The 23,446-nt window shown below is 43.8% G+C and overlaps 1 protein-coding gene across 1 annotated transcript; it reads left to right on the plus strand.

Moving 5' to 3' along the window:
• Positions 1 to 680: 680 nt before the first annotated feature.
• LOC310867578 (V-set and transmembrane domain-containing protein 2A-like) lies at positions 681 to 15,085 on the plus strand (the record flags this gene model as incomplete). Its single annotated transcript, XM_083777693.1, has 5 exons — positions 681 to 765; positions 1,586 to 1,758; positions 9,393 to 9,440; positions 10,608 to 10,941; positions 15,030 to 15,085. The coding sequence occupies 5 exons, from the start codon at positions 681 to 683 to the stop codon at positions 15,083 to 15,085; spliced, it is 696 nt and encodes a 231-aa protein (XP_083633819.1).
• Between the last annotated feature and the right edge of the window lie 8,361 nt (positions 15,086 to 23,446).

The raw sequence follows: 23,446 nt of genomic DNA on the forward strand, positions 1-23,446 counted from the left end.
AATAAACTGGAATTCAGCTCCTACACAACTAATATTATAGCCTGCTATATTTTGTTGTTGCATGAGAAACAGATGCTATCCCAGCGGGAGCCCCAGGTGGGTTCAGAACTTCAGATTGATACTCGGTGTGGCTTCAGCACTCCTGTACACAGCAGCAATGCAGCGGGCAGCTCAGCTGGCAGCATCGCTAATCGCTATATATATATATATACCCTCGTAAAGTCGTGGTGTGGCTCTCCATTCTCCAATCGTGCAGAGAGTTAATACTGCTGGATGCAATGGATTGATCTCCGCGTTCTATACGAAGGGGAACCAGCACACCGCCGTCTCCTCTCCGCAGCGACGCACAGGGGGAGCGGAGAACCGTATATTTCTCCTTCACACATGCATCTTGTCTGAGCGGTGCAGAGCCACTAGCCTAGACTAACTGCACAGTCTGCACTCCCGAGACTGCAGAGCCAAGAGAAGAATTTTGGAGCAAAACAAATACAACTTAAGAGGGCTACAGCCTACAACTAAGTGACTTATCTGCAGCATGTTGACAATTCGGCATTCTGCGTTCAAACGCATCCATGCCGCAACTGTTTTGACTTTGTTGGCGTATGTTCTGGTGTGGAAATAATCGGTTTATTATTTTCGTTCGGCTAACGTGATTATCTCCTCTCCTCCCTCCATTTGGAATGATGTGGACTTCTCATGATAGGCCTACTGTTGGATTTGTTTTCTTTGTCGGGTTTTGTGTCCGATTTGCAATCTCATTTGAAGGTAATTAGGCTGAGTGAAAAACCTCTCTGGGAAACTGCTCGGGTGGCGTCCAGAGATTGTCAAAAAAGTGTTCAAAGTGCGTAGGCCTATATTATGTGTAAATCCAACCCGGTTCGTATTAGTTTATAGCCTACGTCGCTCAGATTTACATAGCTATTGGAGACGGCAGAATTCATGGCAAATTTACATTGAATTGATTAATGTTGCCGTGTGTAATTCAGTTGTCATTGGACACTGTTTGACGCAGGCTGCTGTCAAACGGTGCATGCCATTTCACCAGTTGTAGCCTATACAATAGAGCTTTCTCTCAGCACAACTAAGGGGAAGCATCAACAGCTATATTTAAATAGGCTATATGAAGGCTGATTTGTTGCAGAGCTAGTTTGTCTGCTTGCATACTTGTAGCTGTAAGCTTTATAGGTGACTCGTTGTTCACCCAGCGCGAGGGAATGAGCGCATCGCAATTTCAGCACCATGGACAGCGGCCCCCTTTTATATACTCTGTCTGTCCGTCCGCGTGTGTGTGTGTCTGTGTGCGCGCGCGCGCGCGCTCACGTGTGTGTGTGTGTGTGTGTGTGTGTGTGTGTGTGTGTGTGTGTGTGTGTGTGTGTGTGTGTGTGTGTGTGTGTGTGTGTGTGTGTGTGTGTGTGTGTGTGCGTGCGTGTGAGAGTCAGTCAGTCATATAATTGTATTTTGAGTATAGACTATATACAGACCATCTCTCTCTCTCTCTCTCTCTCTCTCTCTCTCTCTCTCTCTCTCTCTCTCTCTCTCTCTCTCTCTCTCTCTCTCTCTCTCTCTCATATATATATCTTTGCAGGAACATTCACTGATCGCCCTGTCAATCAAACAGCCAAAGAGGGCCAGAACATCGAAATGGCGTGTGCCTTCCAAAGCGGAGCGCCGTCCGTGTTCTTGGAGATGCAGTGGTGGTTCATCAGAGCACCGGAGGAACCCACTGACAGTGAGGAGGAGGAGGAGGAGCCAGAAGAGGTACTTTGTTGGGTCTTTGTTTTGTCTTGCTCTTCAAAGGCAATATCCAAACAAACTGTGTATTGAATTGTGACGTCAGCTTAAATGAACAAATTAAATTCATTCATTCATTCATTCACATGTATGCACTTCCGTGCCAGCATCCACACAACACACATGCATGCACGAGTCCTGTGCTGATCTGGCAAACCGCCGGACATATTTTTCAAATCCGTCAAGGTGTCCATGTGGTTCGAGCATCTGGCGTGACACTTGTAGTCCGGAGTTTAAACTCATACATATATTTTTAAATAGTATAGGCCCAGTCCCAGCCTGTATGATTTCTGGTCTGAAGGGCGGATGTCGGTCAAAAACAGACAGTGGATACTTGTGGTTCACCGATCTGAGCATCCACCCTTCCCTCACTATAGCCTTCATCTGTCTTTGCAATGCCTTATTGCCCCAGGCAGATTGAGTCTGGCCCCTCTCAATGCCTTATTGCCCCAGGCAGATTAAGTCTGGCCCCTCGCAATGCCTTATTGCCCCAGGCAGATTAAGTCTGGCCCCTCTCAATGCCTTATTGCCCCAGGCAGATTAAGTCTGGCCCCTCTCAATGCCTTATTGCCCCAGGCAGATTAAGTCTGGCCCCTCGCAATGCCTTATTGCCCCAGGCAGATTAAGTCTGGCCCCTCGCAATGCCTTATTGCCCCAGGCAGATTAAGTCTGGCCCCTCTCAATGCCTTATTGCCCCAGGCAGGTTAAGTCTGGCCCATCTCAATGCCTTATTGCCCCAGGCAGATTAAGTCTGGCCCATCTCAATGCCTTATTGCCCCAGGCAGGTTAAGTCTGGCCCATCTCAATGCCTTATTGCCCAGGCAGATTGAGTCTGGCCCATCTCAATGCCTTATTGCCCCAGGCAGATTGAGTCTGGCCCATCTCAATGCCTTATTGCCCCAGGCAGATTAAGTCTGGCCCATCTCAATGCCTTATTGCCCCAGGCAGGTTAAGTCTGGCCCATCTCAATGCCTTATTGCCCCAGGCAGATTAAGTCTGGCCCATCTCAATGCCTTATTTCCCCAGGCAGATTAAGTCTGGCCCCTCTCAATGCCTTATTGCCCCAGGCAGATTAAGTCTGGCCCCTCTCAATGCCTTATTGCCCCAGGCAGATTAAGTCAGGCCACTCTCAATGCCTTATTGCCCCAGGCAGATTAAGTCTGGCCCATCTCAATGCATATTGCCCCAGGCAGATTAAGTGGGTCACCTCTCAATTGTGGGAGGACCTCACGGCCGAAATGGTGACAGCCAACCAGTTTCGTCTGGAACCAGGCTATAACCAACCAGGGCCCAGTATTCAAATATGGGGCGGGATATTGCGAGAAAGTGAGTGGTGCTGTACTGTACTGCACTGCACTGCACTGCACTGCACTGCACTGCACTGCACTGCACTGCACTGCACTGCACTGCACTGCACTGCACTGCACTGCACTGCACTGTACTGCACTGTACTGTACTGTACTGTACAAGCTCTCCTCCCTGGCCTCATGTGTATGTGTGTCTGTGTGTTAGGCTGCACAATAGTGACACATAGTGGTGAAAATATGCCATTTCCGTGCTCAGACTCAGCCTGGCAGAGACACACATTGCTGGGCATTGGAATGCTGCACCCTCAAAACGCTAACACTGAGAGGGACGAGACTATAATATCCACGCAGTGCTATTAGAAATGCTACGCAAGGCTATTCCCTCCCCTCCCCGGTAGAAAACAGCTGAGAACACGCGTCGCGCTTCTGCAATGCTATTGGTACAGCGGAATACAAGGCAGTGGGCTTCCTATGCCAGATTCTTCCAATGGGTTTCCCCATAAAGGCCTGCAGGGTTCCAAGGCTACAGGGATAAGGTATAAGTAAGACAGTGGCAAAAAATAGAGGAACAGAGAAATGGGTCAGTGGAAATAATGTTTTGCTTTCAAAGTTGCCATATCATTGTGCAAAAATGCCGGTATGCTTTGTAACGTATCGGTACGGGTGCGGTATTCAGTGGTATTATTCATTCCGGGGGCCTTCTGTACTGCGTGTCGCGGTGCATTTAGATACGGGGCCAGAAGAGGATGAAAGTCAACTTTGATTCAAGTGCAGTCGGCAACACTGAGTCCACAGTGTCTGTGTGCCATTAGCGATACGGATACAAAATAATACATGCAGAGGGTTATCTTAGGAACAAGGAAGAAAGATAGGGTGTATTATATGTGTGACAGACAGCTAAAGATGAGACTTGTATGGTGTGTGCGCTGCGCGTGCATGCTTGATACGCTTGATTCGCCTGCATGCGTGCGTGCGTGCGTGGGCGTGCGTGCGTGCGAACCAGAGGAAGGATGGGAGAAGCTGGGAAGCGGAACTCATTTCAAGGCTCTCAATATATCCAAGGATAATTGAGCTGTCGCTGTGTTTTGATTCAGGACATTGATTGTGACTTTAATTGCTTCACGGGTCCACTAGCAGGGCTGTAGTCCGAGGGACATTAGTCACAATGTATGGTCGCGCCAGAACAGTTATGACACTACTGATCACACTGATATGCACTCATGTGCTGCTCGCGCAGATAATCTTTTTTATAGATCGCTGGGTGCAGCCGTTGTTAGGAGTCGTAAGTCATCCACATCTCTGCTCCATTTCCCGCTTTGATTTTGTTCACGGAGATAACGGGATGATTTCGTGTTTTCTTGGACTCAATGGTTTCCCGTTGAGATATAGTTTTCTTTGTGTCTTGAAGACAAAGCGGTTGTGCTGAGGCATTTTTAACCTTTTACGTCACGCAACTAAAAGAGCATCTAATCTCTCGTGGCTATCGCGCTCCTCCAGCGGCCACCGGCCTCCTCAGCGTACGTTTTTAATAGTCATATAGGAATACAATCATGCAGAGACCAGCCTTCAAAGATCGATGAGGCATGGATGACTGAACATTCTAATTTCAAAATGGCTATACTAGCGATTGGGTCAACTGGTGTTAAAGCGTTAAACTGAGTTATTCAGCTTATTTCCAACCCTCACACGGTGTGTTTTTTGTGTGTCTTTTGCGTGTCCGTGCCCAGGGTCTCGTTATCTCATGGTCCGCCTATGGCTACAAAATATACAAAGCTACAAAGCAACACAGCATCATATGTCACTATAGTGTTGTAGTACTCGAGTCCTTGACTCGGTCTCGCCCTTAATTTGACTTGGACTTGACCAAGGGACTCGGGACTCTTCCCATATTATCCTGCTCATTACTGTGCACAAAATGCTTGACCACAACATGCATTTTGAGAACCCCAACATTTCCCGCTTGCGGATATTTCCACTTATGTGAAGAGTTGGTATAGCTTTATGTCTATTTTTGTGAAGTTTGGCAAGCAGGGATACTGTAGGGAAACTGAAATAGAACAGAGTTGAAATACAGGGTTTTCAGGCAGCACAGCTGGACATCATGCATGGCACAGTGGGAAACTGACTATAGAGAGAATGCCACCAGCACTACATTTAATGACTATAAGAACATTGTTTGTCAGTATTCAGTTTGCTTGAAATGGTTTAATCTGAAGTTATTATTTCAAACACGGCTCCAACAAATGGAGCTATACGTAGCTGAAACGAGTCAGATACAGAGACACGGCAATTATTATTCATACATGCAGGAGTTGATCTCATCCCCCCTCTTATCGGTGATACACCATGATGTTACATATCAGGGCAATTTGTCGTTTGTCGCCTCAAGTCTCATGAACCTGCACCCTGCACAGTTCCCTCCCCCATTTGAAACACATGGGGGGGGGGGGGGCTGTACTGTATAAACAGTTGGATTCACAATATTACATAATTTACCACACCATTCTTGAAGGCGATGAGCGACAAGAGGTTTGGATTTGGGGCCTGTACTTAAAGTGCAAGTGATGGTTTGTATTCCAAAAGGATTCCAGGTGGGTTATGGGTGTGCACGCACACGCATGCACACACACGCACACGCACACGCACATGCACACGCACACGCACACACACACACACACACACACACACACACACACACACACACACACACACACTTACTTACTTACTGCTGGGTGTGCACACGCATGCACGCACACGCACACACACACATACACACGCACCCACACACATGCACGCACACACACGTACACACGCACACACATGCGCACGCGTACACACTCGCACACAGAGGGCCACAATGGAAACGAACCATAGGGCGCTTTATTGTGTTTTCCTCATGATATTGCATTTGTTATAATGTTGTGGAAGTGCTGATGCGCTCTTTCCTGAATTGAAGAACAGTTTTAATATTTCTAACCATTAAACTTCATGTAACGTTCATATAGCATAGTGGCAGGGAGCCCTTGAGATCCCCACTTGAATGATATGGTCAATAATTGCGGGAAACATTTTACAAGAACTCCATTTGAGGATTGCATGCAAGTATGGCAGCGTGACAGGGCGCCAGGGCTTTGCAATAAAGAGAGACAAGAGATTGAAATTGAGATAGTCCCAAGCACTCTGTTCCTCTCAGCTCAGAAGGCACTCATGCGCTACATGAATTAATTTAAAATAAAATGGGAGGAAATAATGGGGAGCTTGTTTCCGAATCGTCGACAGAAACGTTTGACATGCTGTCAGAAAGTCCAAACTTTGCACACTGTACATTGTATGTCTGGCTGTATGCAGTGGTTAAAACTTTAAAACTCTATTTTAACCATGATAGATTCATCGAAAACACCCGTCCTTTTGTCTGGTGACTGATTCTGCCCTCCTAATACGTGAGGGGCCGTGTTCATTTATTTTGAATATATATATATATTTTTGTCTCCTGTGAACGAGCCCTTCCAGAAGAATTATTAAAAATTACAAAAGAAAAGAAAAGGGCTCCAAACCCTGAACTCTTTTTATGACATGACCTAAACATGACCTAACATGTTGTGTTTAGTTCACGTTCTGTGATTAGATGCCTTGAATGTTAAGAAAGGAAGCACTTGTTATTAGTGTTGCCTTTGAACACTTACTCACTTATGTTGCAGGTTTTGAACTTATTCTGTGTTTTAACTATGTTCTGTATTTTGCCTTGCCTTTTGGTTTTGGTTTACTGTTTACTCTGTTGTTGCTTTGGTTGTCTTATTTTGTAGTTTTGTTTTGTGCCTTCCTGCCTTCTCTTGTTGGCGTTTCCTGTTCTGTCTTACCTACCTGATTATTGTATCCTAGTCACCTGTGTTTTGTTTGCCTCATCATCATCATCATCATCATCATCAGCTTTATTTATACTCGGAAATACAGTTTAGGGCAAGCCCTCATTTTCAACGTAGCTGAGGTTACAATACACAAAATACAGTCAAAAAACAATACATCAAACAACATTATAAATCAGGATAAATTACAAAGGAACTTTATACAGAACAACCATCAGTAAAATAGATCAATAATTGAAGCAGGAGCAATCACGGTGAAAAATGTTCTGGAGCATTCCTTTGAACTGACCGAAGGATGGCAGGGGGCTCAGTTTTAAAGAGTTTTGGAGTTCATTCCACAAAGTGGGATGAACTGTTAGCCTATCCTGATTGTATTTCGAGTTCACCTGTGTCCTGTTACCCCTGTCTATTGAAGCCCTTTGTTTGCAGTGTGCCTTTGTTGGTCCGTAGACCTATGTCGAGTGAGTTTGTATCTGTAACGTCTTGCCTGTGTTTTGCCTTGTTTGAAAAATCTTGGTTAAATAAACACCTTGAAGATAATCTGCTCTAGTCTGCATCTGGTTGCCTGCTTTTGGGTCCTTTTCCGTAACTCATTCCTGACAGAACTACTAATGTCAAACAACATGGTGTCAGCTGCACTGCAGCAAACCTCAATTAGCTTATGAAGTCTAATATTCCATGATAAATGCCCAGGATAGTGAATTGATACTGGAAATTCATTATCTCACAATTACCTTAATTGGATTTGTACAGTGCCGTATATGACTCATGGCCTCACGTTAATAAAACACCATCTCTCTTTTTAGGGTTTTAAGAGTGCACTGTGAAGCTCACAGAACCAATTGGGATAGAGTGCTATAAAAACATATTAAAGTAATCTATATATGGGAAAGCAGGAGACGAGTGAGAAGGATTGCGTTTAAAGCGTTAGTTCAGAATGATGTTTGGACGTGAAGCTGTATAGGAAATATACTTGTCATTAATATAGTGGTTGCAAAGGTATTGTCTGAGTCCGGCCTTTGGTGGGACTTCTGGTCTGGATTTGAATATCAAGTACCGTAGTTCTGGTCATTTGGTGGGGGCACTGGGGTCCACTCATCATAAATATGTGAATCCACAAAACTAGTGTAATTTGTATCCGTGACCTTATTATAGTGCAACTTCCGTTCAACTTTGACCCCTCTGTCACATAGAACTATGTTTTTGTAAATAGTTCCGGGTGACAGAAGGGTCAATTATTGTCATGATTGTTCCAGTGAGTGCAAGGCAGCGACGTCAACTCCGCGGGTGCTCAGGCGCAGAAGCACCCACAGGCAAAATAATAAGCCAATATCAACATGCAGTATATGCACCCACTGTCCTGACTGAAATGTCCCTTCCCCAGTGGTCATGTTGTCATGCACGTAGTCACCCTTTACGGGGGGTTGGGGGCGCTTGGGCCAAGATAGGTGTTGGGCCGCCGCCCATGGGCATTCAAATGCTAATAAGGTGGCGGCTGGCCTTTGTTCTGCTGTCAGGTAGAGAGTATAAATGTTGCATACAGTACAGTACAGGATTTATTTCCATTTGACTACGATGATGAAGCCACCTCCAGCCAAGAAGAGATTCGTCCAGTCCATGCTACAATTCGGCGGCGCTGCCGCCGGCTAAAACACACCCTAACTAGTCCTTAATATCTCCGGAAAACCCACCAATAAGCCCTTATCCAACACAAATTAACACATTTTTCTCAAGCCGCCCAATTTCGCTGGAGCGCAGCGCTTATATGCACGCAGACAGCACATGATACAGGCCTACGCATGTCCCGTCCCAAACACTGAGGACAGTGAGGAGGTAAAGTAAACTTGTTTATAATGTGGCAAGAAAAATATATTCCAATTACTTTTCGGTGCGCACTCACCATGAATCCAAGCAGAGGTCCTCACAAGTATAGCCACCACAGTCCCAATGGCCCGTCGAGCAAAAAGTTGATATCTAACTTTGGCTATAATCAGCCAAATCTCAACCGATTGGTATAATTCCAAATGGTATAAACTCAATGAAATTTATATTTTCCATTTTTCATGGGTGTATAAGTCATAGAGCCAGAGAAAGGAGAGATATGGTAGGGGAAGCACTAAGCCCTGTCAGCCATGCAGCCTATATGTTTCATGAGCTGTGGTGGCTTGCACTCTCTCAATTAGGGATTTAGTGGTTAATTTCACTGATGTGTACAACCTTTATTCAAATAGTTGCAAATGTATTAATTAAAAGACTGAGCATGTATGTTTGATATAAGGCCAAACCTCATAGGAGGAACCTGACGCCTCTGGTGCAAGGTACTTCTGGTTCTTGAAAATTTCTGCTGTCTTGAAAGCTATTCCAAACTATGTATTCTCTCTCTCTCTCTCTCTCTCTCTCTCTCTCTCTCTCTCTCTGTCCATATTTACAGATGGAAATGGTACAGCCAGACCCTGATGACGAGGGAACAAAAATAAGTGTAAGTAGATCCCAGACACAAGCATGTTATAATCTTAAGGCTATAGTTTAAAATGAATATCACAAGTGCATTGCATTTATTCCCAAATAGTATTTAATGGGTTTATTTTATATTTTAGTGCTTATATTAGGTTCACAAAAGGAAGAAAACAAACCAAGCACGTAGGCTAAAAGTGGAGGAAAAAGTGTGAGTCTTCTAAAAACAAACAAACAAAAAAACAAGATAATATCATGGATGCGATGCAACATCCAATCATACCCAAATTGAAATCACATGTTGAGGTGCATGTATTAGGGTACATCCAGACAGTGGCGTCAAGAAAGCGCCTAGAACACGTTTTTCTCTTTCGGGTTTTTAAACAGCTGGTGGATGGAAATGACGCTATAGTGTGCGGCTACAAGTTGTCATTTCCATCCACCAGCTGTTTTAAAACCCAGAAAAGCCTGCTGGCTTCTTCCTTTTCTTGCACGATAACGTGTTTTCTTTTGATATGTGTATTGTTTATACTTTATATTGCAATGTGCTAAGAAACTAAACTGAACTAAACATGCAAACTAACAGCAAAAGTGTTAATTAACAGTATGTCGCTATGTGGCTGAACCGCCAGAGACAGGTGCACCGAATATGACCCCTTATTTCTTTCAACTTTCCCGTCAGACCGTAAGGGTGCAAGGCAACAACATTTAAAGTGCCACAATGTTTTTCCACCCTAAAACATGATCATCAGGTCTTATTGTTATATAAGGAGGTATAATTATTTGAAAAAAGTGTACAGTATTTGTTAAAATGTTGTTTTTATGTGGGCACGCCCACCAGTTCATTATGTAGGCTATGCCTGGTTTGCCTGGTGGGTGGTGATCCACCTGAACTGAAGCCGCACCCACAGCTGTTGTGTGATAAAGGGGGGAGGGGTTAGGGGAGGGGCTGATAGTGTGGTGTCACTATATTACTGTTTATTTCATTGGCCCGTTTGACTGTCAAGGGTTCAGCCTCCAGGAAGAAACCCTGAAATACAAAGTTAATACACCATTGCACATACAAATGACTCCAGGGTGTCTAATGAAGTACTGTCACCTCATAGACACATGAAAAACTTGGAAAAATACAAGAATTGTGGCACTCCATCATTAATACTGTCCTCTGTTTCCCTCTACAATGCCCCGTCAGACCGTAAGGGTTCAAGGCAACAACATTTCCCACAAGCTGCAGCTGTCTAGGATCGGCGAGAGCGACGAGGGTCTGTACGAGTGTCGGGTGACTCGCGCCGACTACGGAGAAATCGCCGGACACAAGACCCAGGCCTGGCTGAAGGTCAACGCCACGGCCCGGCCTCGCCGGCCACCGCCGCCACCGTCCGCCAACAAGAGCTCCTCCCCTCTCCACCTGACGGACAAGAAGCCCAGGAAGTCTAGCGGGAGTTCCCCCGACCAGAGGGTGGAGGAAGCCACCTCCACCTCCCGCACGACGTCCTCCAAGACGGCTCAACACAACCCCAGCTCAGGTAAGCTCCTGCTGGGTTGGGTCTCATAACTGGAGAAAAAAAACAATGGCTTGTTTGTCTGAGCTGGTTCCGACCGAGCAGCAGCAACAACAATTACGCATACTGTATGTAGGCCTACTGTACACAATGTACAGAAATCTGCCGTCCAGCACCACATGCAGTATGTGGTGGAACCTACATGCATGGTCACTCACTTCACACGCTGAAATAGAGACACAACATGAATAGAACAAAGTGTTTTCATGTCAGCAAAATGAGATTACCAGCCGTACTGAAAAAGAAAAAATCTGTTGCCTGCCTTTATACTGCACACAGCATGGGTCCTATATGCAACGGATGGAAGACTTCAATCCATTGCTTTGAACCAGGATGATGCGCTGCTCTGTAAGAGCGATTAGATGTCCTTACACTCGTACTGCATCAATAGATAATGCAAAGCTGGCAAATCATTCAGAAAATACAGAACTTTTCTGCATATATCTTCTTTTTTTCAGTCGTGGGAATCATAATTACTTTTCGAGTTGATTGCTATACCGCAAGCAATGAAAGCACCATTGATTATAGTTCATATCGTTTTGAAGACAACACCGCATCGGCAGCTCTTCCACCCGTGCACACCCTGCCAATCATTTCCCTAGAGCAGGGGTTCTCCACGTTTTTGTCTGGGTTACCCCCAGAAATACTTTGGCCCCAGGTTGAGAACTCCTGCCCTTAGAGGTTGGGTTCAGACGTGCACAAAGCCCTGCGAAACCCAAAAGCCAAAAGACAGAGCGATAGCGAGATATTACCGTATACTTGCTGCTGAATAGAGGTAAAAAAAAAAAAAAAAAAGTTGGATAATCCCCCAGGGCTGCCGAGTAGAGATTACGAGGAGTAAGCCCAATTATGCTGACGACTGTGTCACACGGCGAGCGTTTTGCGTGGCCTGTTTTGGTGCTGATAAATGCCTCCACGGCGGCTGCCCTCAGCTATTACCACCAGGAGAGCAAATAGTCTGACGGTCGACGCAGTTTCTTTGCCCACAAAGAAAGCACAGAGTTTGAGGCTGATGAACAACAATGAGCATAACAGGCTTGCTTGAAATGAACCTGGGCGAGTGCAGATTTTTTTCTGCACAATTGTAACCGCAAACATCTGCACTGTATATAGCCTAAAGAGATGCTCCTGCCACATGAGAGGGACCGGGTGTGTGGGTGGTGTGGGCGGGCACACACACACACACACACACACACACACACAAACCCCCCTACGCATGCATGCATGCATGATTACAGTCACACTGTTTCTTTCCCTTTTCCACCCTGGTGCCTTTCTTCAGTATAAAACGGAATCAGTCACAAGATGTATTTATGTCGGCCACGGCGTTTACTGCCCTAAACAAACATTAAAGTCCATAGACTTTGCTGGCAAACAATGTACGTGCACTAAACAAACAAACACATTTACTGCTGCTGACATGTATACCGGTATATGTGTTTTTTTAATAGCCATCTATTGTCTTCGGCTCATGTAGGTGATATATATATACGTTTTATATCGCTTTATGAAACGGTTTAGCTAAAAAAACTACTTTTAGCCCTGATCCTAGCTCACCCGCGCCCGCACAATAAACATGTGTGCGCATCAATAGAGCCCTATTATAACTAGAGATACTCGGTGCCAACTTGCGCCTTGCACACAGGTAGGCCATAGCCTACATGGCCTGCTTGTGCGCCTCGCATTCGATGACTATTCAGTGCATGCACTCACTGTCACTTTTGACATTTGATGTAAATATGGAGGCAATTGGAGGTTATTATATCTACTAACTGTACAAGTGACTGATTAACCGCCCCAATTATAGTATCATCGGTAACATCTGTGAAGGAAGTTTGAAGAGGCCCGGAAGTAGGATGAGTTATTTCCAAAATGGCGTAGCCATTATGCATGTGCATAGAGCCTATTCCATACTCTGTGTCTCTTTGCGGGCAATGGGCAACTGCGACACTTAATTATGTTCTTGTTTACAAGCTAAGATTATATCAGCCCTTTTGTATATGCTTATAGTCAACACAGGCACATAATTGCAGTACCACTAGCGATTTGTTCTCATGTGAGTAACTGGCTGTCAATAAAGAAAAACACATAGTATTTTGTATGTTTCACCCTCTGTACCAATCAGTCTTTTGAATGAAATATAGTTTTAGTCAACATAATTAACCCATTTAGGCCGATTAAAAAAAAAAGTCTTCTAAATCAGTTTTCTGAAAAACCTATGTTTCTATGGCAGTGGTTCTCAAGCTTTTTTACGTCAAGGAACCCCAGAATGATCTGTATTTGGCCCCCCATCTGAAAATATGTTGTTCCATTTTCAGATAAAGAGATTCTTAAACTTAAATCTGGACAGTGGAGTTCAACAGCTAAAATAATAATAATAATAATAAACTTTATTTGTACAGCACCTTTCATACATAAATGCAGCTCAAAGTGCTTCACAGGGCAGGACACAAAAATATAATACAATAAAACACAAGTAGTTAAAATGATAGAACAATGGCAAAGTATAACGTAATTGCTTAAAACCTCCCGTCCTGAATGGGAAGTTAACACTGCTCTGCGCCTTCTGTTTACAGGAACAAGAACATCCTACAACTATGGACTGGCTGCTTTTCTCCTGGCTTGTGGTTTGGTGACGGATGTGATGTTATAGTTTATATAAGATCTCCAGTGGTGGAAAAATTACTCATATTTGTTTTACTTAGTAAAAGTATTGTTTTTTTTATATAATTATTTTGTTATTGGGTGATTGAGTGGTTACATACATTCTTGAATACATATCAATACACAATATCAGAAGCAATGATCATAGTCAAGGAGGAACATGAAATGGTTTTACATAACATTAGAATTATTAAACATTACGTATTTCATTAAATTTATGGCTTCACCCACCCAATGTTTATATTTTCATTCACACCTCATTCTTACTAAGCCTCGCTCTCACGCTTACCCACACACACTCACACCCTCTCTCCCACACACACCCACGCACGCGCGTGCACACGTGCACACGTGTATTTTGGAAAATGAGGCAGAATGTCCCATTTCTCAGTTTACAAATGTGAATAATAATCTTTAGGGTTATGATGTCACTAGAGTGCTAGATTTTGAATGGGCCTTTTGACTCAAAGGCTTTCAGGAAGAAACCAAAAATACACAGGGAAGATATATTTGAATATAGTATTATAACCACACCTGGGGGTCTATTATAGTAATGTTAACTCCATAGACACATACAAGACAGGAAAAGTACAAAAATGTCGGCACTCCATCTGTTTCCAGCACTGAAGATCTCTCTCTCTCTAGCTCTCTCTCTCTCTGTCTCTCTCTCTCTCATGGATAGCACAGTTGGTCCTCCTCACCTCCGAGCTACTCGCCCAGGAACTCCTGTCACCTTTGTTCACATGACTTTCTGAGCTCCAGCATTCCTGATGTGAAAAATGGACACTTGTGGAGGATGACATTTTTACGGGATTCCCGCGGGTCCTGGGAGATTCCTGCGGGATGGGAGTACATTTATTTAAAATGAAAAGTAAATGGGAGTGGGCAGGAGTAGGATTGACATCAATTATCCTTATTATATTACCACATATTAACTGTTCCTGGTACCATATCTTTTGAATTAAAACTGCATGAAACACAGTAATCTAAAGACAAAATCCTGAGCCTACGATTAATTTATTAATACATTAAAAGTCACACCCGTGTGAAGTGAGGGTCATCTTACTTAGACAGAGAGAGAGCAGACAGAGGTGCGCTGATTACAGCACTGTGGGGAGTCGGGACTTTCATCTTAAGTATAAAATCTTCCAAATTAAACAAACATGTTTATTTGTGTTTGTTTGCACAGCACATAAGCCACTATAAAAAAAGAACAGTCAAGATATTTCAACAAGATGTCTGGAGCTCTGCTAATCCCTGAATCCCTGTGAGTAAAAATGATATAGCTATAGCTATATCATGAAAAAGGGGGTAAAGCAAGGGTATATGTGCAGTCAGTTGCCAATAGACTTAAAGCTAGTTAATTGTCCGCATTATTTTATTGACAGGTCAGGCCGCCCTGGCGGCCTACACAGCGGAGCACACTTTGTGCAAGCCCTTATAAGGAAAGTTGCGTGGAACTATGTATGATATATTTATGCTCTCTGTGAAAGGGTGAATGTTGTGGCAGAACCACACGCCCACTCGCTGTGCGTGTTCTCTTTGGGAAACCCGAGAGTTACAGCCTTATTAGTTACAGACGTATTAGTAATAATGATAGAATCCTACTTTAAATGCACCACATCTCTGTACGTGTGTGTGTGTGTCTGTAATCCACATAACTCGAGAACTGTTTGCCCCAGCACGCAACTTCAAATTTGACACACAGTGTCCGGCCTCGAGTCGGTGGTATACACCGTTGTCCATGAACCGCCATAGTAGTCTCATCAGGCTCTGCCAGTGGACCTAATGAGCTTAAGTCCCCTCCCCTGTAGAACTCCCAGACTCTGCCTTAGTCAATTGATTGCCATGGCAACCCCACACCTGCCATTTGATTACTTAACCAGTCCACATTTCACAGTCTGCACTTTTCAGATACAGAGATCTCCATGTACGGGCACAACAGGGACACAGACAGACGGTTAAAACGGATGCCTATTTCAATGTCCGAAGGGGCCTGTTGTACCACGTGAAAAAACGAAGGGAAAGGCAGGGATGCTTGGTGGTGCAAGTCGTGCATCCCAACTGTCCCAGAACAGGCCAACAGCCATCTCCTGGGGGCTCATTCTTTCCACGCCCATCTCCTGGGGCCTCATTTAGGCCATGAGAAGGCAATGGAGAGAATCAGGGCCCGGGCCCCAGTGAGGCTCCTTTAATACCACTACCAATTATCCCGGGTTGCGACCACTGCATTAAATTAAATACACGTTATCAACCATTATCAAGACGTTGGAATAAGGCCAATATGGCCATACTGGCCATACTGATGTTGTTTTCAGCGACAGTGCTCGGCTGTGTTCACCCGGACTGCATGCAAAAATGTACTATTCTGTGCCTGTATTGGTACACAACTCGAATGGCGCCGAGTCGGCTCTGGTGGCCGTCGCAGAGTTTGGCACGGCGACTCGTTCTGCGGTGCCTCGCGTGGCTCAAGGCCAGCAGAGACAGTGCGCCTCCGTCACGGTCATGTTCATGGTCTCAATGACTTTTGCGTTGCATGGCCGCAGCGCTACTTCCCCCATCCAGGAGATATCGTTTAAAGAAATGACACCCTCGATTATTTTGGTGCCACGGTAGATGTTTGTCTCTCAATGCAGTCGTGTTTGTTTGTTGATCTGTCAAAAGATTGTATGATGTGAGGCTTCTGTATACTGGATCATTGCAACATTTGTATAATGTACCAATATCAGATTCAGATTTACTGTAAATAAAACATTTTCACAGGTGAGAATTCAAACACTGCAGATTGTCTAGTTTCTCTGGGGACGGTCTTTGGCCACATGGAATCAGATTACAGGTTACAGGTTAGTGATGGAAGTGTCCTTCCCTGAGCAAAACATTTAACCCATAACTGCTCCCGATGACCTGGTTGGTCAACCTTGCATGGTTTCCCCCGCCATGGGTGTGTGGGTGTTTAAAGCATTTAAAATATTAAAATGCACCATTTAGGCCGACCATTACATTTTATAACTGGAGATGGCTGTACATTCCAAAGCCTCTCCTGACTTCCTATAACTATGACGGAATTCTTCGTCATATAGTCTTAAACGACGAAGTCAACATTGCCATGTAAAGATGTCAAATCAAGTTTGATATATTTGTGGGATTTGATTTGTGTTAGTATTTTATTGAGTGATATGTTTTATAGTTTAATTGAATCCTATATTATATTAAATTGTCCAATGTATGAATGTGTGTGTGTCTGTGTGTGTGAATGTATGAATGAATAAATAAATGCATTACATTTTAATGTCTTGACGTAAAGACCCATCCGTAACGGGATTATAAAACACCAAAAACATAAATAAACGATATCACATTCACTTCCCACACAGAAGGCACTGTACAAGTGTACATATGGCAAAAAATGTGCAACACGGTAAAACAACAACAAAGTTGTCAGGTAAAACAACAAGTAAAGCATAATATGTAACTGACGTTTTTTCACCTTCCAGCCAGGTCCTATTGTCTCCTTTGCAGTTACTTCACAGGTATGATGGAGTGATCCTACACAGTACATACAGAAAAATAGTAACAGATGGATGGATGTCCAGTATTTGATGCAGTTTGAGAGTTATTTATTGAGTAGCAGTGAGCAGTTGGAATGACAAACATACCAGTTATATTGAATATGGTTCATTCCTTTCTGTCTGTTTGTGGTTGTTGAGTGCTGCTGGTAGGAACGGTTTGGCTCCCCAATCCCTGTGTCTAACCCTGCTGGTAACAAGACAACTCACCCCGTTTCTGTTTTCCTCCCATAATTTTCCCCAGTGAGGGGTGGGAGAAGCTGGACAGCAGACGGCTGGACTTTGAATTTCTCTAACTATAAACTTTCATGACAGCAGACAGCCTATAAGTACAGATATAATTTATGAAAAGCTACTACAGTGAAGTCTGTTCACATAAATTGTTGTAGGATATGTGGGGATAATCTGACGAGGTACCATTTGAGTGGGCAAAACCTTACTATACTAAATAATACTAAATTGTTTATAGGGTCAATATAAGTAAAATAATATAGCCTTTCCACAGGAGTATCTTTTTATATTTTTCCTAAAAGAATACAAACAGCCAATAGCATATTACAAAGTTATCCCCCTCACTGGTGAAAATTCCGGGAGGAAAATGGGAAAGCACCGGGGTGAGTTGTCCAGTATTTGCCCTGCTCAGTGCACCTGTGTCACCTTATACAGTAAGTGCACACCCAGTGCTGTGCTTCTCAAGGCCACCACCAAGTGGTCAAAAAATAATACTGGAAATAATCTAAACTAGAACTGCACTCTGTCGAGTGCATACTTGCTTGTTGCACACTAGTAGGCCATAAATGGCCTACTAGTGCGCAAGCAGAGCGTGCAAGTACTTTCGACCGCTACAAACTGTCAAATCTCAGTTTCTCTGTGAAGGAACATTTGAAATGTTGAATTATTAGGTTAAACTATTTGCTATCTACCTACTTTATGCATGTTACGTAATGACTACTTGTGCCTGATATGGCAGTGGTGCCAGATTACATACATGTATACATAAGAGCATTGCCTTTAATCCTCCCAACACTAAAACATTACGTCACCATTGAAAACCAATTACACTCTGGCATTGGGTCCTTTAATCCACATATTTATTACGTCATCATTTAGAGCTATACATATATACTATGTATATATGTATATGTAATTAGTAAGTTGATTAGCGGTATACTGTGGTTACTTTGCGCCGTATGCACGTCCCAGCCAACCCGCCACTTCTGATGCGTATGCACCGTCCCAGCAAACTGTGCCTGATACGGCATTGGTGCCAGATTACACACATGAGCATTACCTTTAATCCTCCCAACACTAAAACATATCGTCATTACGTCGCCATCGAAAACCAATTACACTCTGGCATTGGGTCCTTTAATCCACATATTTCTTACGTCATCATTGAGAGCTAATTACATACATATACACACCATGTAATCTGGTCCCAGCAAATCAGGCACAATTTGCTGGGACTGTGCATACGCATCAAAAGTGGCGGGTTGGCTCATGGGACGGTGCATACGAGCCGGGCGAAACTATTACTTGTGCTTGCGCAAGTAATAATGCCTCTCTTCTAATGGCTCCTACATAATACAGTACATAAGTTAATACTAAGAGAATGCCTTGGTGTAGTTTTCGGTTGTGATTTAACAGAGTACACTGAGCTAGCAGAGCCTGGGGCAGCTGGCGAGAAAGCCCGCGGTCACCCGTGGTGACATGGTGACTAGTGGGAACATCCAGGAGAGCCTTACCCGAGGATCTATAAGGCTGACTTAGACATGCAGCTCCAGCATTTCTGATTTGACTGGGGGCCTGGCCATACAAGGCTTTAAAAGTTTTCAGTAAAATCTTAAAATCAATTCTGTAACTCACAGGCAGCCAGTAAAGGGGAAGCCAGGACAGGTGTAATGTGGTCACGCCTCCTAGAGTTGGTCAATTCAGTATTTTAGTCATGACGTAAGCGCCCCCTCCAGAGATACTTCCGGGTCCTACTTTTGTGTCGCTTGTGTCCCCATAGAGTTATACTGTGTCCCTCCGTCGGACTAAACCTGAGATTAAAACAACCACAAAAGTCTAATTTTACCGCTTTCCTTGCAAGAACAAAGCTACTGGTCTCCCAAATCTTGCTGTGACAATCATTCAATTCATTGTCTTTAGTTCAATGTTTGTTTTGTAAATACCATTGACAATGAAGGGAAAATGTACATCATAATGTGCCTCATTACATCATATTGTCTCTTTATTGTTAATGGCGTTTAATGTTTGTATTGGCACCGTTTGTTTTACATCACCATTAGATCACCTAATCAACATGAGTTAGACTTTAATATATTAGCGCCCCTCACTTCACACGGGTGTGTTTTTTTACAATGAGAAACGGACAGGAGCTGGTGCCACTTGGACCAGGACTACAACATGACGTCGGATTTAAATGGTATGTGAGGCAGGGTTGAGCTCATTACCGTGATTTTTTATATGATTGTTCTGTGTGTGTGTGTGTGTGTGTGTGTGTGTGTGTGTGTGTGTGTGTGTGTGTGTGTGTGTGTGTGTGTGTGTTTACCACATGCATATGGTGTGTGATATAAAATCTATTAAGATAAATAATTGTTCAGTTGGAAAGTGAAACTTAGAAGTGACTTTCAGTTTAGAGGGAGGGGCTGCAGAGAGTAGGCTACTTGATATCTAAATGAATACATGCACAAGACAGACATAAAGGAATTAAGTATTAACAGTCTGGAGTTCATTTGCCAAATGCTGTGTGCTTAACCACGTACCAAATCACCGGAACAGGTTTATTTTTCACAATACAAAGTATTACAAAGGAGAGCGTTTGTAATGCACCATCCATCATCTCGAAAGGGGCTCTATGCATACATGCCATTTTGGAAAGAACTTGGGCCCCTTCCCTACTTCCTTCACAGGTGTTACCAATGACATTACAATTAAGGCTATATGATCCATTCTGGACAGTCAGGGTGATGCTATTGTGCATGTTGGCTCAGTGGAACCATGCACTCTGCTACACCAGTGGGCCTCGAAGTATCTTTGTGGGTTCCAAATGGTCCCATCCAAATCGTCCCATACAGGTCTATAACTCTGATAGTGTATGAATGGAAACAAATGGACCCGTAAGGGGTCTCTCGGAGTTATGGGGACCCTTGAAATTAAAAAAGTTTGAGGACCACTGCACACTAAATGGAACAGAGCCTAGATTAGTGTAATCGATAACGAGTATAGGGATGGGGCCCGGAAGTAGCAATATTTATATAGAGCCACATGATGATTTTATATTTTTTTATTATTTTTCATATTTATGTGTCTCTAATTTTATAAAAGTCAATGGGGGTGTTATCGCACTGAAACCGTGTCCAAATTTGGATTCATATGCAGATCCAGACTTTCTGTAGCATTGTTTGACAGGAGGTCAACCATCTGGATAACTTTTTTAGTTTTTCCTCTTGGTTAGCCGACACTGCTTGAGCTATCCCCTCTGTGTCTTGTCCTCCATGAACAAGTCATGGACAAGTATTGGATAGTATTGTATCTCTTATTGGGGGGAGATGACAGGCAGAAAAACATTGCATCTACATATTTTATCTTTATCTTTTTTTTTCATAAACGAATGCCCTATTTCAAGGGTTTTGAACTGGTGATTTGTGGATAACTCTGGGAAAGCGGTTAACTTTTTTGTTTTTTGAGAGAGAGTGTGAGGGTGTAGGGAGTGTAGGGAGCAGTGAGGTCCTCGAGGCACGACCCTGGGGCAGACCAAGGCGCAGTTGGAGGAAACACATCGACTCACTGGCCTTGGAACGTCTCGGGATCCCCCGGGAGGAAGTCACTAATGTTGCTCTGGAGAGGGAAGTCTGGAGCTCTCTGGTGGAGCTGTTGCCCCCACGACCCGACTACGGACAAGCGGTTGAAGATGGATGAATGGAGGATTGATGATCCGTGGTTCGAAATCAGTTGAAAACTATACTGCCTTATTTCTCACGTGCTCACATGCATGGTCTCGCATGGTTCACATGCTGCCATTCTGTTGTTCTCGGACATAGAACGGGCTCTGTTTGCCGCGTTCGAGTCCAGAAAGTTCAGAGCCGAGAGCTGCGCCACGTGCTCACTAGTTAAACCATTCTCCATCTTTCCCATTGCCAGGACATTGTCCTCTGACGTCCTCATCTTGGTCATGTTTTCATTATTTTTCTCCGCAGAGATCATTTGGGGTGGGGATCCTCCCGAATCTTCCTCGCCCGCCTCTAGAACCGTGTTTGTTCTCTGTTGCTTCTGTAGCAGTTGTGACAACGCCTCTTTTTCTCTGTTCAGTTGGAGTCTCTCCTCGTCCCATTTGTTCCTCAGCTCCCTCCTCTCTTCCTTGAGGGATACGATCACCTGGTAGTTCCTCTTCTCCTCTGCTTCCACTTCCTCCAACCTCTTTTGCATTTGCAGGAGGTTGAGGTCTGCGGCCTTCCTCTCTTCCTCCATGATCGCCCTCACTCCCTCCATCTCTTTAATCGTCTCTTCCAGCGTCAGGTTCTTGGCCTCTGCGGTGTTCCGCTCCTCCTCCGCAGCCTTAACCTTCTCTTCCATTTGCAAGATGGCGTCTTGTGTTGTCTTAATCTCGTTCCTTGTGTCTTTGCACTCCTGTTTCGCGGAGAGTAACTGTTCCACCAAAGCCTTCTTGGCTCTCGTCAGAAGGAGTTTCTCTCTATGGTCTGCCAACAGTTCCTTTTCTTGGAGTTTTAGTTTTTCGGACAGTGCCTGTTTTTCTCTAATCAGTTGGAGTCTCTCCTCCGTCCTCTCTTGCTCCACGTCTTTGATCTTCTCCTCTTGTAGCTTTCTTTCCTCCTCCCACTCTTTCTTCTCCTTGACGAAGGTCTGGTCCATTTCCTCCACAGTGGCCTTCAGGAAAGTGTTCATTTGTGTCTTTTCTCTTTTGTGAATGTAGTAACCGGATGTAAGTGCTGATGCGGCCAAGGCAACACCGCTGACAACTTTTGGGTCAAACATAATTGTAGTTTCTGCTTTAATTCTGCTATCAGTAGCTATGGTCGAAAAGTTACTAAATGGCTCAATGTGAGGTGCAAATGGACAGTGGCTAGATGCAGTTTCTAACACAATTATTTATATGCAGTATGTCATTAGTTGATCTGTCACAGCTGCACGCTAATTGGAACAGAGTATTTTAACTTTGTATTTTATATCTGCCAGGCTCCCGCGTTGTCAACACAATGAATGACAGGCAAGTTGATATATGAAGCCAAATATGGACATGTGTGATTCCTGCCCAAATCGGCATGTGTGCCCAGATTACATGCCCCCGACATTACTGCCATTAATGGCAAATTAATTTGTTAAGCAATGGTTACCTATATCCCAGTAATACGTTTCAGAATTATGCCCAAATATGGACCCACCAGTCACTTTGCTGACATTAAAGCTGACTGACATCATAGCACTGGTCTGATGGCCAAATATGGGCAATCTGATCCATGTTGAATTATATTATACATTTGTTTTCTTTCCATTAAAAAAAAATATATATTTCAGTATAGAACATAAGTGTGTGAACATATACTAGATTTGATAGAGCAGGCATGTATGTGCAAACTGCAAATTTCAGTCAATCAATTTCAATGACACCACACAGAATGCTAGGAAAGTGCCCCATCTTGTGACAAAGCACAGGGACTACACACGTGCTACATTCACTACTGTGTTATAGCAGATATAGCTAAACCTGTTGGACTGTTTCAACCAATAACTATCTACAATTATACATGTGTTAAATAAGAAGCACAGGTTGAGACGATTAACCATCTAAGTCCATGATTTATTCTGACCCCTCCTATATCTGTCCTGAAACTTATCCATCATTTATACATTATGGATAATCATCATAATTAGTAGAGAGATGGTAGGGTAGTGCCCAAGCCCTGTTAGCCATGCAGCCTATGATCTGTGGTGCGCTTGCTAGGCCTACACTCTCAATTAGGGATTTTCCCAGAGGTTAATTTCAATGATGTGTACGACCTTTATTCAAATAGTTTAATTTGTATTGGAGTGTGAAGCTTGAACAATAGGTTAATTGCGGACCGCTACAGAGAAACTGTGGATATTAACCTACCAATAACGACCCAGGCCAAATGCCATTGCGCACCAACAAGTCTATGCGTGGCATGTGAAACTATATCGTGCTGTATTTTGCTTTCCATTTCATGGTCATGGTCATGTGAGGAGAGAGATAGAGA

This window comes from Protomyctophum parallelum (assembly GCF_964188405.1).
Source record: "Protomyctophum parallelum genome assembly, chromosome: 12".
Lineage (NCBI taxonomy): Eukaryota > Metazoa > Chordata > Actinopteri > Myctophiformes > Myctophidae > Protomyctophum > Protomyctophum parallelum.